Source organism: Pelmatolapia mariae, linkage group LG9 (assembly GCF_036321145.2).
Source record: "Pelmatolapia mariae isolate MD_Pm_ZW linkage group LG9, Pm_UMD_F_2, whole genome shotgun sequence".
NCBI lineage: Eukaryota > Metazoa > Chordata > Actinopteri > Cichliformes > Cichlidae > Pelmatolapia > Pelmatolapia mariae.
This window is the reverse complement of record NC_086235.1, coordinates 16994280-17013827: the sequence shown is the minus strand read 5'-3', so window position 1 is coordinate 17013827 and position 19548 is coordinate 16994280. Positions and strand designations below refer to the sequence as shown.

General features: G+C 40.5%; 1 protein-coding gene across 1 annotated transcript in view; it reads left to right on the top strand.

The window, feature by feature from the left end:
• plxdc2b (plexin domain containing 2b) overlaps nt 1-19548 on the top strand; it is a 107548-nt gene that overhangs the window by 44868 nt on the left and 43132 nt on the right. Inside the window, exons 3-4 of the mRNA XM_063483572.1 lie at nt 14903-15049; nt 19287-19356. Coding sequence (XP_063339642.1) covers nt 14903-15049; nt 19287-19356 — 217 coding nt within the window. The remainder of the gene's footprint in view (nt 1-14902; nt 15050-19286; nt 19357-19548) is intronic.

The window sequence follows — 19548 nt, the reverse complement described above, 5'->3', positions numbered from 1 at the left end:
CCTACAATGTGAATGGTCTGGAGGACCTGCTGGAGATTAATAGCTGCTCTCAATCTGTGTTTGTATCTATGTAAATGAGAGGCATCACCCGTATACCTTGTTGTGGCGCCTTGGATGGCACGCAGCATGGGGGCGTTCAGCCGGGTTGTAGACAGCTCGTTAAGTTTTCCCGTGGCCTCTAATCATCTCAGGTTCACAGCCCTGTCTCTCTCAGTGACAAGGGCTGAGAAGCTTTGATCGTCAGCTGTAATCATTCACGCTCACATTCGTGTGTAAGCATACACACACCACTTTAAATTTCACACAACTGTAAACATGCACGGACTCCATTTGTCACGTCCACACACATTTATGCTTACATAAGTGCTCGCCGCCACTCAGACATGTCCTCTCTCGTTGTTTTTTGTCTCTCTGAGCCTCATTTGTTGTTGCAGAATGGAAAAAAACAGTCGAAAGCACAAACACCCCGTCAGTCCTCCCTGCCATTACTCAGCACACGCACTCCCTCACCTGCCACCAGCAGAGCCTTCATATTCAGAGGGCAGGAACAGTAAACACTGAGCTCAAGGCTTCCACGCGGCAGTGAGCTGAATGGGTTTAAAGACCGTCCCCTCCACGCTCAAACTGCTTTAGCTGTGTCCTTCTGGTGGAGAAATCTACTCTTTGACACTTTAGCAAAGGTTTATATCACCACTCAGTGATGGTAAACACATCCCAGGAGTTATTTTGTACCCTAATTTATTTTGTTGCGCAAGTCCTTGCCATCAAGCTGCTTTCATCTCTTCAAATAGTGATTTACAACCAAAATTACCTGTCAACACAAATGCGAATCTAAGCCTGCGCTGAAAAAGGTCGTATAGCTGCATTACACTTCAGTCTGTTGAAATTACTGCCTGTCATGCCATCAATTTCTCGCTGTGTTATTGTTGTTCGTTGATGTGCAATAGTGGGTCTTAAGAAATGCCGTTATGCAGTGATTCTGTAAAAGTGAGTAACAAAGACTTGTGGTAATTACTGACGCTTTGCATCAGTTTGTTTAAAGACAGCAAGTTTGATGCTCTTCCAAACTAAAAGACAAAAACAAATCCCCAGCTATCTTTGTGAAAACCTGTTGGGGTTTCAGACCATATGAGCAATGAAATGTAAAAGAATTTCACACCCTATCAGGTCCTGTTTGGTTTTAAGGTTAAAGTAAGAGGTGGAGCAAGCAGCAGTCGTTCTAAGGCGGGGTTGTCGAGCTCATTTTACACCGTGGGCCACATAGAGCCCACTTTGGTCTTCAGTGGACCATTGAAACTCCTCTTTCTGTCAGCATAAAGAGCATTAAATACATATTTAATCCCTGAAATATCTAAATATAAGAAGAAGTTCAGTTTCAGCCATATGTCTCGGTTTTTCTACATGATAAAGACACGCTGCTGCTGTAACTCTTTGGGCTTAAATTGTAATAAATAAATGTAAAACTTACAGAAAAGGTTCTGGTAGCTTATTGCCCACACTGTCTTGTAATTATAAGGCACAAAGTTTTTTTTAATTTTAGTTTTTTGTTTGTTTTTTTTAATCCAAACTCTATACCCACCTTCACATTTTCCAAAGCTGTCCAGTGGGCCAGTTTGGAGTTTTTGCCGGGCTGATTGTGGCCACCGGACCTTATGTTTGACATCCCTGCTTTAAACAAGAAGAAATCTGAGATCGGCATCCAGCACCTAGGGAGCTCACTCTCTGGGCAGTATTTACCGAGTTTATAGTATTTACAGTTTGGGGTGCAAAGAGGAGGCTTTTGTTATTTTCTCTGCTGAAATTATGCTTAAAATACTTTTATTTTTATTACTTCTATTTATGTGGCTATAGTACGTTGTGTTGTGTTTGGTAAATATGCTAAAACAGAAAAAATTAAATGTTTAACCAGCTCTGAATTTATGAATACGATTTTCTTTTCTTATTTGGTGCATTTGAGAGAGGACAGAGCTAGAGTACAGAGAAAACCCAAAACAGTAAATACTACTTGGTGTCCAATTCTACTTTTTTGCTTATTGTACACTGCAAATAATTAAAAATGTAGATTTTGTGCTAAAAATAAGTCATTTTTGTGTAACCATTTAAAGTCAGTTTGTCAGTTTGAATAAGAAAAACACAACTATACAACCGTACAGAGACTTACAACGCCCAAACTTTACGTTTTTATGTGTGTGTTATCCAAGGATGGACTGAATTCTTCCCAGTTGAACTCATCCGCATCAGTGCAGGTGAAAAAATCTGTTGATCTTTTTCTTTCTCCTTCCTTTGAGGTCATTCTGAGCTTTGGTTAACACACAAGTTTCCAACAATAGCCAATAGCAGCTTTCCTGTCACCTCTACATGAAGGTTTTAACCACAGCGGCTTAGACAGCAGACTGTCTGACGCCTGAACGACTGTTACTCACTGCACCAGCTCTCCGGATCATTAACCCAGATTAAACAGCTTCTCTGCTGAAGGTGTCCTCAGGTCACTGTACGATGGAATAAGAAAGGCAGAATCAAACTGTAGGAACGAGTCAGGGTGTCTGAATATAAGCCAAGCTTCATCAGCAGTTGAGCACACTGAGGTCTCTGCACACCCGACAAGCTCGCAGCTTGTGGTGGTTCACTGTTGTATTTTTCATGTTTGTTATCTAATGGCTACCCTTCAACATGTTATGCAATTGTGGCTGCAGGCACTTCATGTACAACATAGAGTTTTTTTCTGTTTTGTAGAACATGAAGGAAACTATAAAAATATCTCTGAATTTTTATCCCACGAGTCACAACCTAATGGTAACTAATGTCATTATTTTTTAATGCACAGTACTTCTTTAAATTCCTGTTGTTAGAGATCATCTAAACCCCTCCAAAATTAACAGTATCAATAGATTGTGAGGGAACAGCTGCTATGTATATACATCTTTGTACTGTGCTGAAGAGATATCAAATAAATTTGAACTAAGGCAGTGGCTGTGTTTTCATGTAATATTGCTTTCTACCACAAGGTCATACACAGAGTTCATGTAACCGTTATTTAACCAGGTAAAAGAACACATTTTCAGCGGTGCAAGACGAAGGAAATCGGTTCAGGACTAAAAATGTTTTTGTCATTGAGAAAGAGCTCTACCTTTAATCAGTGTAGGAAAGGTAAACAGCCTAGGCAAGGGCAGGTGAAAGGTAAAACAGGCAACAAGTCAATACACAAGAAAATCCAACATTAATACAACAGAATAAAACAGGAAACAGGAGGAAAAGACAAGTTTATGCCGTGAAAACTTTACATCTGAGTTGAACAAAGACAAGGCGGCAGTGGGGATAGCAAGGCTGGAGGCATTTATACTCAAGAGGACACGTGTGGCACAAAATAGGTAAGAAACAGAGCAAAGAAAGGAAGTACAACTAAATGAAATACATGACAAACAGATTTTTTTTTTAAGCAGGAGGCGACAAAAACCAAGGTTCACATCTTGACAAAAAGCACCAAGAAGGTTTAAAGAACAGCAGCACACATTTAAATACACATACACTAGTAAAACACTGCCCCCTGTGATGAAAGTGTTAACATTATAGACCTTTTAGTGAATATCCACCATTTTCCATGGTGTCCATGTAACACAGACAATGCTGTTAATAATAATAATAATAATTACAGTAACAGTCACACAGGAAAAATGCACTTATGAAATATAAGGCGGTCAGGCTCTCACTTGCTAGAAAGGCTCAGTGTTTAATTCCTGCTCATAATTAAAGTTAATATTTTCAAAGTGAAAAAGATAAACTGAGAAGGAAAGACGACCTGTCCAAGTGTGAGGCTTTATTTCTTCTCTGAGTAACATAATTAAAAAATGTATGCTTTTGAGCTTTTACCTTCGGGTGAAGATGCACTTGTTCTAAATATTGAGAGGGAAGCCTCTCTACCATCTCTACAAAAATCTACGCTTGTGTCTGATCTGACTCTCGTATCCCTGGAGCCCATGAAAACAAAATCAGCTAGCAGACGACAGACCTAAGCATGTGGGTGCAGCAATCCATCAGTAATCTGATGATCTCTATAAACTGATATCTACATAAATCTGGAAGGAAGAAACAACCGTGTCAGTGCTGGAAGCTTTCTGTTTGTAGTCTGACTAATATTAACATGTTTTTGGGGGGATTTTTAGTCTTATTGGATAGCAAAAGGGTAACATGCTGGTTGAAATTCAATCTCAAAACCATCAGCATTAAGCTTTTTATTAATTTGCTATTCTTTTTCTAAATTTTATCTACATTCAAAGATTTTCAATCTGTTCCCTGGGTCTCCACTGGCTACATAAGAACCCCAGTTAACCACAGAGGCTAATGGCATGTTCATGCTGCCAGTAAAGGGGTGACTGGTTACAGTTTTCAATGGAAAGTCATATAAAGCAAAGAAAACACCCGCAAACATTGCTTTCTTTTCCAGGTTTCTCCCACATTTTAAGACATCTCCGGGCACCCTCCCGTTTTGCTACTTCTCCTGGAAAATTCACAAAGTTTACGTGACCCTCAGATTTTCTTGTGTCATCTTATGTTACCCAAGTTGCCAGATCGCCTATCAAAAAAATCCATGTACATAACCCACAACATGATTCAAGGCCAGCTAGATGCTGAATGATTTAGCTGGCTTCTTAGCTGTCATTGGCTATTTTAGCTTAGTTCCAGATGTTTATGGCTGCTTAAGAGAGTAAAAGTGGCCGCAGCAGTTCTATAGAAATATTGTATTTCTATAAGAAAACTGTGTATAAAAAGTAAATGATATTGTGACTGGTGTTAATAGATTTGATGTCTAATTGATTTATAGAGTGTTTGATTTTAAAGCAGAGTTCAGTGTGATGATGATAAAAAAGTCCTGTGGTGCGTGCTTTGATGGATTTATGACATTTACCTGAGAGCAGACATTCAAACAGCTGATGTGAGATAGGTCCTTTACAATACTTTCTGAAAGCTGCGTGACGTGCATATGTTTCTAAGAGCAGGCAGCTGTGTGTGGCGATCTTTAGTGCAGCTTTTATGAGTCTCTGCAGAACTGTTTCTGTATGTGTCAGGACGCCCTGGGTGTATTGGTAGAAAGACAACAGAAGGTTTTTGAGAGAGATTCATTTTCCTCAGGGATCTCAGGAAATACAATCTTTGTAGTGTTTTTTTTTTTGAGACAGTGTGTGTGTTCTGAAACTACAGACTCTCTCCACCTCCTCTCCGTTTATGCTCGGTGGCAGGTGGGCATTCTGATTTCTCCCAATTATGAACAGTGATTAGGGAAAAATAACTGTTATACAGTGTCTTCAAAATAACTTCACACATCAGCGGTCTGATAAACACCCCCACCCACCCTGTGTAAACAAAAAAAAAAAGATTTTGGCAGTTACGTGATGCTCAACACTTGTTTTTCAGAGGCGTGAGTGACGTACGGCGAGTCAAAGTTGAGAGAAGAATCCAGTGAAATATGCACAAGCCCGTGAATAATATTAACACATTAACTTTAGAAACACTTCCACAGCAGCATGAAGCTGGTCACACTTTGTCAGGAAGAGCATATCTTAAAAAAAAAAAGAAATACAGAAGTTTGGTGAACACTGTTCTTCAAGTGCAGACTTCCTTTAAATGAGATGCTAGCACTCTGTTAACATTGAGAAAGGACAGACATTGATTTGTGACAGAAACATGCAGAAGAAGAGCGCAGCCCATTTCCTTTTTAAATACATAACACCGCATTCCTGCTTCATTACCCTGCAACACAGCGTTTGCAGTCATTGATCACCGAGACAGGAGATAAAAAGCATTGCACCTTTTCACCACCTCTACTTCCACTCCACTACAACAACCACTCAGTCCGAGAAATCACCTCGAGGTCCTGTTCACATACCAAGCAGAAGGAATATGTAGCCCTGACCTAAAGTGAAGCCATTTTTATTTATTCAACTTAATATTACAAATCTGCGTCAATGGGGCTTTACACTCTTCACAGCATTAAACACCCTCTGTCCTTAGAGTTTGAAGTGAGATTGGAAACACCATTCAGTGAGAGAAATGGAAGAAACCTCCTCAGGGAGCACAAATGAGGATTAGACAGCAACACCGTGGATGGATGGCGTGTTTACTGAAAAGGAACAGATTCACAGAATAGACAATCAAGGAGACAAAATTACAACAAGTAAACATAAGACGACTTACATTTTAAAAAGCTCTACTTTGCTTTATTTTACTCGGGGTTTCCTGCTGTCAGAGGCAACATTTCAAATCTTATCTTTATAAGGAATAAAACCGTCAGCGGCAGAGGGCATGCAGCAGCCGCTCGGATGATAAATTGTGCAGACTGCTCCTTTTTCAAATCCCTTATCATGTTGCAACAACACAGACAGAAGCCAAGAGAGACATAAAACTCCTTGTGGTCTCTCTGAGATGAAAATATACACTTATGTTCACATCTGGATGTTCAGATCTACACTGAGCTGATATTTAACCAGAGTCAGGCATGTCAGATTGCCAGCAAAAATATATCAGTTTTTCGGGGGTTTATCCATCCCACTTCTATTTGTGTGTTTGTGTAGCTTCCTTTGATGTGTAGTAATAGAGGTGTGGTTTATGGTGGAGACATGTTATTGGATGTCTGAGACTTTACTGCTCAGGAGGCACTTTGGGGGTTACATGCTTCACTACATTCACTATTTATTTGTGTTTCTTAAGGGAGTCATTCGCTTTGCTAATTTTCATTACTTCGCTTGATTCCCAGTGCCCTCGCCCGCGCTGCAGTTTCAGAACCTGCCCTAATTTGTTTGTTTTGTGTTTCGGTTTGTCGAGTCGGTTAAAAGATTCCCAGGGGATACCGTGTTTGGAAAGAGATGTTTACCGCCTTTACGCTGCTCATCGTTTAAACTGTGTAATGCTATACTATCTCAGGCAGCTGCTGCAGCTCACGGATGCTCTTCCGATGAACCCGCACTTGTTTAAATTCAGTTTAGAGTTTCTACCTTGCAGCAGTACGGGTGTAGACTTTTCTCAGTGGGTCACGCAGCTCTTTGGTTTGTAGTCACTTCTTCAGATGAACAAAGAGAGCCGGTAGTGTGTGTAGTCCACTCTGTGTATTTCTGAGTCCATGGAAATCGCTTTAAAGAGCAGCCCCATCAGACAGTTTGAAAATTAAATTCTACTGTAAACCCACAGATGAGAGTACACATTGAATTATACATTAGATGCCTGGATTCACTTCAGTCTGCTCACTGAATGTATTCTCCATTTGTTTCACTGCTCTTTGAAACACATGATCACTTGTCCTGAGTTGTATTTAGTCTTTATCAGTCAATGTGGATCTGTGCAGCCTGAGTTAAGGCTATAGTTTGGGCCCAGTCCAAAGATAATGATTGGACTAAATACTGCCACTGTGCTCTGAGATATCAGGTAACCACGTGAATTTAAAGGGATGGCTTTGATTGTCCACTAGAACAACAAGTCTTGCTGCTGCTTTTCCTACCTTCAGATTTCCACATATGAAGGAGCTGTGGTCAAACTACTAGTGCAGGTATGTGAGATCTGCCAGTAGGATGAGTAGAGGATTGTCAACTGACCGATCTGCTGATCTGTATTGTGGATGAACTTGATCTGAACTAACGTTATGCTCAGTAATTATAATGCACATTTGTTCTTTCCAGCCTGTCAAATGTGTAATTGATCGATTATTTGATCGTTAGTTGTAGATCAGTCTGCGAACCCGTTGGCTGTGACCTGTCTGTAGGGATGATGGTTAACAACTTCCTGCTTCTTGCAGTGGTAATTCTTTACATTCTGACCATAGATTCAGATAAACTGAAGGTGAATCATCCTCAGACAAAGTCTGATATCAGCCACTGTGTTCCTCTTTCCTTTTCCAAATGAGCTGTTTGTGTGCATGCGGATAATTCCTACTCAGGTGTGTCATGATTAAGGAACAAATTTCTCTTTTTCATATTTCTGGAGAGCTTTGTAGTCTTCCACCGAAGTCACATCCAGCTTATGCTTGGTCTTGGGCTTAGGAGGCTCAAACGGGCAGGTAAGAATGGCAATTTTAGCTAACTAATAGAACCCAGAAATTGGCTGGTAGCAGTACAAGATCTAGTCCATTGATTATAAATTCTGCATGTCACTGTGTAGATATCTGTTTTCAAAATGGAATAGAAATAGAAAATAAAAATATTATTACAGAATTAATACAAAAATTATAGAAATTAATGATAATGACGATGCTATTCTCTTGATTATCATTGGATCCAGTTTTGCTATCCTTTGGTTTATTTTGGGTCATGCCTGAGCATTCTGGGAAATGGCCCGGTCCAACATTTTGCATTCATCATAAACCTTTAGTTCAGTTTCCATTCTGCTGTTACAGCAGGTCTGAAATACTCTGGCACCACCATGTTGATGTTTCCCTACCAAGACCAGCAAGCTGCTGAAACTAGAAGAAGTGTGGCAAAAAGTAATGGATGGCAACCATTATCTCCTGAAGAAGAGCCGCACACATGAGCGATGGCATCCTTTAAATGCTTTTTCAAACACGCTTCAGCGTGATGTAACTGTGCACGATAGTGTTGTCTTGGGAAAAAGAAAGCTGGCAGATGTGCATCTTAATCCCAACATATTGAATCATTTATTCAAAGCTCGAGTCCTGCTACAGCAGAGACATGATCACAGTTGAGGGGATTACAGTTTTTAGTGTACTCTCCTCTTATCCTCTGAAAAACCCCATCGAATCACAGCTGCAGCTATCTACTTAGAGAGAGTTTTGAATAACAATTTAAAAAACTTATTTTATTTCAGTAATGGACCCAGAATAATCTCAACGTGCTAAATTACTTTATTTGGTTCTACTTTATATTATAGAGTAATTCAGTATTGAAACTATGTTGGCCCAGATATTCAGGTCTCGGTATAATGCAATATTGATGTAATGGGCAGCCTGAGTAAATGCCTCAGACAGAGATGGGAGTGAATCGGGGATGGGTTTTGTACTCTGAATGAATCTTTACAGCAGTTTGTTTTTGTACACGAGAGCCACAAAGTGGTCCATTATCAACAGCAATCACAGTATTTCTCCATCTCCATCTATTTGTAGTCTATCACTTTATGAAGAAGAGATGGAATACTGGATCTCAGAGACATGTTTTCAGCTTTCACATTCACCTCCTCCTGCTTGAGCTTTTCAGGGCAGCTGATCCACATCTGTAACTCTGTGGGTGTCAGTTTGAACTTATCCCCACTGTGTATGAACATACAACTGACATTTGACTTTACACTAATAATACACACATAACCACTGAACCTCCTATTCCACCACATCCCAAAGGTTCTCTATGGGATTGACATCTGGTGACTGTGGAGACCGTTTGAGTACACTGAACTTATTTTCATGTTCAAGAAACCAGTTAAGATCATTTGAACGTTATCTGCAAAGTAGTCATCAGAGGATGGGTACACTGTGGTCATAAAAGAATGAACATGGTTAGCAACAATACTCAGGTAGGCTGTGGTGTTTCCATAGCTAAGGGACCTAGCTGTGGTGCTAAGAGGCTGAAAGAGTGCCAAGAAGTCGCCTACCATACCACCACCCGCCGGTTCTTAGCTAACATGAGTGGCACCCAGTGTGGTCTTCTGCTGCTGTAGCCCATCTGCTTCAAGGTTTGATACATTCAGATATGCTCTTCTGCTTTCCTTTGCAAGCTGGTAATAATAATTATAACCCAAAGCGCTTTACAATGACATTATTCATTCACGCTCACATGCACACACTGGTGGAGGAAAGCTACGGTTGTAGCCACAGCTGCCCTGGGGCAGACTGACAGAAGCGAGGCTGCCATATCGCACCATCGGCCCCTCTGGCCAACACCAGTAGGCGGTATGGTAAAGCGTCTTGCCCAAGGACACAACGACCAGGACAGAGAGGCCGGGGATCGAGCCGGCGACCTTCCGGTTACAGGTGCCCTTCCCAACCCCCTGAGCCACGGTTGCCGTGTCCTCTTACATGGTTTTGTGGGAAAATCCCAGCAAATAAACAGTTTGGAAAATACTCAGATGAGCCCATCTGACACCAACAACCATTCCATGTTCAAAGTTACTGAAATCCTCTTTTTCCCCCCATTCTGATACTCGGTTTGAACTTAAGCAGGTCATCTTAACCATGTCTACATGCATAAATGCAGTGAGTTGCTGTTATGTGATTGGCTGATTGGGTAATTCTATTGATGAACACTTTACCAGGTACCTATAGTGAATGATCATGTTAAACATGGGGAAAGTTTAATCAGACCCCTGAGAGCCAAAAGCTTATAGATCAGACAGCTCTATCACCCAGTTTCTATGTGTATTTGTCTCTCTATGGTATCAAGGAGATGAGGTATTCCTCATACTATTACTAAAAAAAAAAATCTCAAATATGATGCACTAGGTGTTCATGAGTTCAACTGTGCAATAAGCTGGACTACAGAGGTCAGCTCAGGGATGCCGCAGTTTAAGCTGAAGACAGAGATGGGTATCTCTTCCATGTAGCTTCTAATAATATATTAAAAATATTCTGCTCCACATTTTTGGATTTATACTGTCACCAGTGATTTTTCAACTGTTTTTCTTTCTGGTGAGTGGAACGTCTAACAACCTCTGTGGGTTTTGCTTTATGAAAGACGTCAGCTGTCTTTATGTCCTGGTGTGCGTTTCAAAATGCAATCATGCATATGAAGGTGACTCTGCAGTTACTTTACCTTAAAGGGATTTCTCTAAGCTTAGACTTGTCAAAATGTCACCCATGACTTAATGCCACACAGGCAGCTTTCATGATGATGTTTTTTATTTTGTTATATATGTGAATGATAGTGTAACATTTGTATGAATGTGGCTGTTTGTATAGTTGGGTAGACCAAAGGGCAAAGTGTTTAGGATGGATTTAAAGTGTTTTTTTCCCTTTAAATCAAGCATAGCGTGAGATCCGGTGGGCGATGAAGTCGCGCTCAGCCTCAATCCCAGCAGGTCTGCCAATCTCAGTGCCAGCCCTCATCATCTAATGGCTCGACAATACACACGCGTTTCTGTTCAAGTCGAGTCAAGAAAAAGCCGCATTTTAGCCCTATTTTTAAACATGTAAGTGCATATGCATACACAAATGAGACCATGAAACGAAGCCTCATTTCTATATCACTTACAGGCTTCAAATGGAGTAGCTTGTCATGTCAGAATGTTGAATGAGATGCTAATTCTTGCTCAGAGTTTGAATTTAACTTTTGGTGCTATCTTTACTTTGACTTGGCTCACTGACAACCTTTACTCTGGAGATGAATTCTGCATGACGAGGACAGAAAGAGGAAGACGATAAAGAACGGTTGGATAGCTGTTATGCTGAGACATATCCAGACACTATATGGTTGATTACAGTCACTTAATCCTGGCTGTCAGCATGTGCTTCACCGCGGCTGAAGCTACTTCTCCCACCCGCTCATTGCAAACTTTCCACAACAAAAGAGCTACTATCATACACAAGTTTCTTAAAGGTTTCTTAAAGGTAAAGGAATGGCAGTAAGAAGAGATTTTGCTACTTCTGATTTTAGATTCCTTTAAACTTTAAAGGTATAGCAGGAAGTGGTCCCCTTAACCAAAAAAGCAAAAACGCAAAGGAAAAAGACAATGCCACAGGCATCTTAATAAGATCAGAATCAGAATCAGAAATACTTTATTTATCCCCAAGGGGCAATTAAGATACAACAGAGCAGCATGACATTGAAGATAAGGACACGGCATAAACAGGCAATAAGAGTGAGATAATAAATACATAGAATATACAGTACAGATGTCATCCTTTTCCTTTTCACCTCAAGCCTCATTTGCTGAATTCAAGTCAGGCACTTAAACAAACGAGAATATGTATATACATGCTCAATTATTCCCAATATTGTCACAATTACTTATTGTCCTGCAACCCTCCACACAGCTGACAAGCGCCAGCTAAACAACAACATTAGCTGGTTTTAAGCTAACATTATGCCAGCTAATGTTAGGTTCTAGTATGCTAGAAATCTTTCCTTTCCCTCTGATAAACAGTTTGATTACATTTTCACATCATATTATCACATCTGATGGACTCATGGGGAGTCCATCAGATGTTCATTTCAAAGACTGTTTTACTAACACCCGCTAACAGCAGCTAAATGAGGCTAACAGTAGCTAACAACAGCAGTGTGTCATGGCGACTGGATGGACTCACGCGCAGACAGTTCTTTCTTTGTGAACAAAAGGAGGTTATTTATTTACAACAGGGATCACCTCAGTGCTATATACATGTACAGTGAGTTGGGAGGGGGGGGTCCAGGGCTCCAGGGAGAGAAGGGGGGGGGAATCCACACACACGCTTCCTCTTCCACACAGTCACCGCCACAGCTCCTCCGCACACACGCACTCCTCTTCAGCCGCACTCGCTCCAAAACTCCACACACACTGCCACACCCAGGCAGGTCCCGTGATTTGGTCCAGAAGAAGGATATCTACACACAGAATTCAACGTTAGTTTCACAGCAAAATACATACAGGGATTTCTTTTGATAATGCCGAGAGCACGAACTCAGGAGGTTCAACGTTCCAGCGGTGAGCTGCTCTGTGCCACTGCCTTAAATAGCAGCTGGGGAAATCAGCCAGATCAACAGCAGGTGGAGACAATCACACAGGTGCGTGGGCCAAGAGCGAGAGCCCGTAACGAGCTCCACCCAGGCAGAGAGGAGGAGAGACAAAGAAAACAAAAAACAAAAAAGAACAACAACAAAACCTGTAGCCAGCGTGAGCCAACCAGAGAGACACGGGGACCGTGACACAGTGCGTACCAACAGTTCTGGATATCCTAAACAATCCACTTCAGTATCGCTGGTATCGGTCAAAAGTGAGCTTCTCTGACTCACTGACCTGTATCAGACTCATTACACAAAGTTTTACCGCTTCTTCCAGAATAAATAAGCATTGATAGCTGGACTTGACAGCCTTCCACAGATAGTGAAAAACTTTGGGGCAGATCTGGATATGGCTCAGACATTAGTAGAAACACGCTGGCCAGCCACAGCATTTATTGCGTACAGTCTAAACTTAATGTTTTTGATCTCTTGGTTGACTAAAACATGTTTGTCCTGTAGCAGCCACCCTAGTTATGTTTATACACTTGAACTGGGAGAAAAGGAACGCTGCAATCTTCTTTTACACAGTGTAACTTTAACCATAAGCCATGTCTACTGTTTTGAAGACAGATGAAGGCTAAACTCAAAGAATCCTAACTGAATCTGGGTTTCTCGACCAACTTTTGGACTGAAATTTAATTGAGTAGAGTTATTGTCTGTTCTTTGTCTTGGCGCCTACCTGTTCGAGTTTCCCATAAAAGCCATCCAAAACCGAGACCAGAGTGGGAGCAGATTTCTCATCATGTTTGCATTTTCCCACACTGATTTTGAGTACTGCACTTTACTTGCTGGACATTTTTGTGGATGTTTTAAAGAAACGGAGACTTCCTCTTTCAACCTCCCACCAAAACTATTTGTGTGTGACTTTTTTATGCTCCTTGTACTGTGTTTGTTATTCTCTTGAGAAGCCCCCACAGCTTCACATCCACCTACACCCAGCTGGACGATGGCGCCCTGCCCACCATCCCCTTTACTTGAAGAACTCGCCAGCTGGCCCCTCTCACCTCTGAGGAGCCTGCATCTCCCTCGCTCTCTCTGCGTGAGACCAAAAATCATCCTGTGCTGATTAGCAGGAAACTTTACAGCCCTGCATGTGTGTGTTTTACAAGTAGACTTGTTTTCTATTCTGGGAGTAATGTGCTGAATAAGGCTGCCTGGAGGGTTTTTTCCCTGACATGGTCTGTCTGCACGTTAATCTGTGATGAAAGGCTTGTGGCAGTGTTTGTTTAAATGTACACATTAATCAGAAGTAGCACCACCTACATGACTGAACTCCATTTGGGATTCAGATATTTATCAGTCCCACAGAGGCTTTGCCAGGCCTGAAACATTATCTCCCCTCGTCTTATATAGCAGGCTGAATATTGAATAGCGGTATTAGATTATAACTCTCTGAGGGGAAATATGAATCCTTGAAGCAAAACGAACTGAACAGGGAAGGATTGTGCTTTAATTAATGTTTGTCTCATGGCCTTTTGACAACCAAAGCAGCAGTAGCTCTGAATATTACCGCCCATATATCAAAGCATCCGCAGAGCTCTGTGAGCTCCTATTAGTCAGATCACAGTCACACGTAGTGTACATCCAGCAAAACATTAACTTTAACAGTGTTTCAAATAAAAAGACACAGCTGCAAGGTATCTCATTAGACCCTGCGGGAAAGAGACAACACGAGCATTCTCCTTAATTCTGCACAGGAAACAGTAAAAGCAGACAAGCCCGTCTCATATGGCTTATAAAAGTTCATGGATGCCTCTGTTATTAAAGGCAGCCCTGACTTTGCAGGCTTTTTAAGAGAAAAAGGAGCTGATTGCATTTTTTTGTTGTTTAATTTTATTAGGAAACATTAAAAGCAGTACATGTGCTGAGCGCTTTAAAGGAAAGAGGTTGAAGGAAAGGACGGGGACTGTTATAATCTAATTTAGTGGGTAATTTGGTTAGCTGCAAAATTAAAAATACTGGATGTCAGCGAATTTCCATATGCATGTGTTTTATTTTTATTTAGTGGTAACTGTGTATTAGACTGCAATGAGCTGCACAATCTCTATTTTTAAATGTGTTTATATTCTCTACACTTTGTACAGTATAATAAGGGCACAAACTTCACAGATCGACTCAACGAGAGCTACTCTTTCCTTTGAGCTTTATTTACATTCCTCTTCACAATCTTTCATACTCACCCGATGTATTATCTTATTTTCTTTTTCATTCTTCAGGAGGATACAGATCACAACTACTACACATCTAAAACGTACGGCCCTTCAGATCTGATGAGCAAGGACTTGTGGGTAAATATCGACCAGATGGACAAGGACAAAGTGAAGATCCACGGCATTCTGTCCAACACACACAGACAAGCTGCAGTAAGTCAACACACATCATGAGAGGAGATTTACTTCATGTTGGCATATTTAAAGACATTTAATACCATAAATTATCCATCAGATGTGTGTTTTTCACTCTGATAAATGGTTATGAACTATAATTTTGTTATCCTGAAAATGAATCTGAGCATTTTTAAAAGAAATATGTTTACATCTGAACCTTACTTATGTTGAATTCTGTGTACAGATGCTTTGATCTGCTTTAGCTCGGTTCGCAGATGTTTGTGTTTTTTCCAGAAATGGACCTGTTGCTCCATCTACAACTGCTGCTCACTACAATATCTTTGTTATTGTGGAACCACAATTATTATCCAATTTTAAGACATTTTACATTTGACTTCCTTGCACTGATTTTTATTGGTACTTTGTCCACAGTAAAGGTCGCTAGGACATAATAAGACTAACAGTTTTTCTGCATTTAGTTGGACAAAGGCACAAGTTTTGTATTTTTGCCACTGTACAAAACAAGTTTGTGGTTCCTTTTTTGTATATTTTTTATATTAAATGACTGAAAAGCATGTTTTATTAGATTGAGATCAGGTGACTGACTTGGCCATTGAAGAATGCCCCATTTCTTTGCTTTAGAAACTCTTGGGTTGCTTTTGCGGTATGTTATGGGTCATTATCCATTTGCATTGTAAAGCTCTGTCTGGTCAGCTTTGCAGCATTTGGCTGAGTCTGAGCAGAGAGCATAGCCCTGTACACTTCACAATTCATCCTGCTACTTCTATCAGCAGGCACATCATCAATAAACACTAGTGGCCCAGTTCCACTGGCAGCCATACATGCCCATGCCATAATTCATCCTTTACGCTGTTTCTCTCCTTCATCCTTTTCTCTTCCTATCATTCTGGTTCAAGCTAATCTTGGTTTCATCTGTCAAAATAAGTTTTTTCCAAAACTGTGCAGACTCTTTTAAATGTTTTCTGCCAAAGTCTAATCTGTCCTTCCTGTTCTTGACTGTAACCTTGTCATAAACCCTCTGTATTTCCATTCATGAAGGGGATACTTGCTTAGATGTTATGAAGTAGAAATAATTCACCATGCACTTTATTTGACCCTTTTTAAGAATGAACCAGATTGTAGATTTGGGACATCCAACGAAGCAGACATAACATATGAAGCTGACTTAAAGTGTACAATTTGTCACTGTAAATGAGGAGGATCGTGACAATAACCCCTCTGAAAACAGTTATTTTCTTATCACTACACACACATTACTGGAAGGACTACAGTTGTTCTTAAGGCTAAAAACAGCAAGTAATTCTTCCTGCATTTTTACCATTAAAAGTATCCCTGCAGTGAAAAAATTAGAAAGCTCCCCTCCCTCCACCTCAGCACAAGCAGGTGATGCATGCAAGCTGCATACTGATGGAGTCACACAAGGCAGCAGCAGACTGACTGAGAAACAAAGCAGAATTGCAGTAAAAGAAAGAGAGAGAGAAAGAAAAAGTGCCCAGGGTGAACAATAGCTGGCAAGGATACAGAATAGAGGCCCACATTGTGAATTCTGCTCCTTTACCTTCAGCTGGGTGGTGATGGATTGAGCTATCCACTCTGAGGCAAGCTATTCATTTTAGCCACTGAACGTCCTGGCTAAGAAGCGAGGCGTTCTTTTAAACAGCATCGAGGAAAGGTTCTCTGACTTTGTTTTACTAAGTGAATTCCTAATTCAGCGGTCAACTGAGGAATCTGGAGTCAAAAGGAGACGCTGGAATTCTCGGCTGAATAATTTGATTTCATATTGGAGCGAAAGAAGCAGTGAAAACCATCTGTGCTGAACTGATCTGCGGCACAACCTCAGCAGACTAATGTTTTAAACAAATAGACTTTATAATGAAGACAGTTAAAGTCCTGCATATACTCAGAGATCTTTCTTCCAAACTGTGTCGGCTGCCAGCTCTTACTCAAAGAAATTGGCTAATAAAGTTGTAAAACAAAATGCAGTCACAGAGGTTAGCTTCATCATCGGAGTGCAGAAAAGTTAAGCTCTGGATTGTCTCTATGGTCTTCAAGATTCGTCGTGGTTTGCCACAGGATTACTCCCTCTGGCACAATCTCTAGGATCATGCATAATATCAGCATGTTCACTGTGGACTGTCCATCTCCGTAACACTTACTGGCAGTGTCTGGAATTTAACCCGAGGGATAAAACATTGAATGTAAACTATAATTTATAGGATACATTTTTGGCTACCCTGTAGTCTCTTAAAGATAATTTTATTATGTGTCCGTTCATTTGAAAATATTTATAAATAGAATATGAGCCCATCTGTGTAAAAGATTGTTGCTTAAATATTTCCCGTGAGAAATGGTAGACCTTAAGAATCTACAGCCATGCTAACAGCTCTATGAGGGTACGCTGGATAATGCTTTGAGCTAAATGCTAACGTTAGCATGAAACATACATTGGTAACAGTGATTTTGATGATTTTTGGCTGGTCATATTTGACCATTTAGAAGATCTTAGTATGGTAAGTTAGTGTGAAAAGAAATAGCTAATTAGTCTGGATGAAGCACACAGGAAAGCTATTGTTAGCTGTTAAACTTAAAGCATGACTTTCCTCCACTACGAAGTGACAGGATAGACTATTTCTGCTAACTGTTACTACCAACTCCAGCACAGTGTTTCCCAATCACTGTGCAGCGGCACATAGGTGTGTCGTGAGAAATGATCGGGTGTGCCGTGCTCTAGATTTTCAAGGTGCCAAATTGCACCTCACTGAGAGGTGACGTGTGCACATTAGTCCTGCAATTATTCCTACTAGTATGCTAGAGCAGTGTTTCCCCAACCTTTAGGAGCCACGGCACATATTTTACATTAGAAAGATCACACGGCACATCACCAAACAAAAATGTCACAAAAAGCATATTGATCATTTTTCCCCACGCACCAGGTATAGCAGAATTGGTTCGATTTGACCCCAGTATACCTTTTATGCTTTCTTGTAACCACTACTCATGCTAGGGCCTTCATCTCCAGGACCCAGGTCAGATTGACTACTTTTTCTTTTCAAATATGTATCTATTGCTATTATGCGCTGTATCGTCTCACAGTTGGCAACCTATTTAATTAGAGCTGGTAGTTGTACTGCCCTCTAGTGGAAGAGAATGTAATTGTTCTGCCCGTTACTCAGGCTGATTGCTTAGAGCACTAATCAGGTAGAACCAGATAATCTTCCACAGCACACCTGATCATTTCTCATGGCACACCTATGCGCCGTGGCACAGTGGTTGGGAAACACTGATCAAGAGAGTTGAGATTTCTACCAGTAATATGTGTCTTGGGTTTTAACCAAAAAGATCTTTTCCTGCCCGTCACACCATTTTTATTCTGTCTCAATCTAATAGAAATTTATAGTAAAACTTAAAAAGTGGTCTCAAGTGAGCCTTGAACTTCCCATTCAAAAGTCAAATTAGTTTCATCCTCGTGCAGCTGTTTAAGTGTTTCTTTTAGGCAGGAATGCAAGACATATTTCATATTTCTGACTTTGGGTGTCACCTTGCTGACTTGTAAGTCCTGAGCCATATCCTCATTTCTTTATATTTTGCTAGGAAAATGGGAAATAGTTGCACTGATTTATTGAAGGATGTACAAACATACATGGAAGAATAGTAAACCCTACTTTTGTCCACTGCCTTATTCACAAGGGGCCAAACTGTATATTATATTTGGCATTTTTTGACAGATTCAACTAAAGAAGTGGGAAGCATTTGTATTTTAGTGAAACAACATTTGCTCGTGGTACTTTAGAAATTCAGTAGAAGATCTGGCTCTTTGAAAGCAGAATATAATGAACTAAGGGGTGGCTCAAAATTTCTTCTTGTTTTCCTAGGTAAAAAACGACTGCCACTGAATAGTTACATGCAGAGATAAAGTGTATATAAGTATTTCTCCATGAGTGTTTAAGAAAGTACTGTCATTGCTTCACATTGTATATTTCAGCTGTGACATAAACTTTTTTTTTTTTCAGCAAAACTGTGAGTTCAGTGTTTGTCTTTTTTAGTTTGTAGGACTTCTTTCTTCTCATAAAGATTACCCTGTAAAGTAGAGCAGATGTAACACACCGGGCACTTTGGTATTTGTTTTTCACATTTTCCTTCTGATCTAAATCCTCTCTTTGTTTTTTTAAGATCAGAACAGCTTTTTCTTGGATCCTGTCTTAGCTCTATCATCCCAACTGAGGTCATCTGTCTGTTTTTTGTTTTTTTACAGAGAGTTAATCTGTCCTTCGATTTTCCTTTTTACGGACATTACCTGCGTGAAATCACAGTGGCGACCGGTGGTAAGTGAACACTGCTTTTGCCCTCTGTTCTCAGTCGTAGTTATTAGTGTTATTATTGGATATACTGCATGTGCTTGGTATATTATACTGTACACAGACAGATTTTTATTGCTGTGGGGTTTAGCAGGGAATGTGGTGAGATTTATGAAATGAGTCTGGAGTACAGAGGCATTTATGAAATGGGGAAGAAAA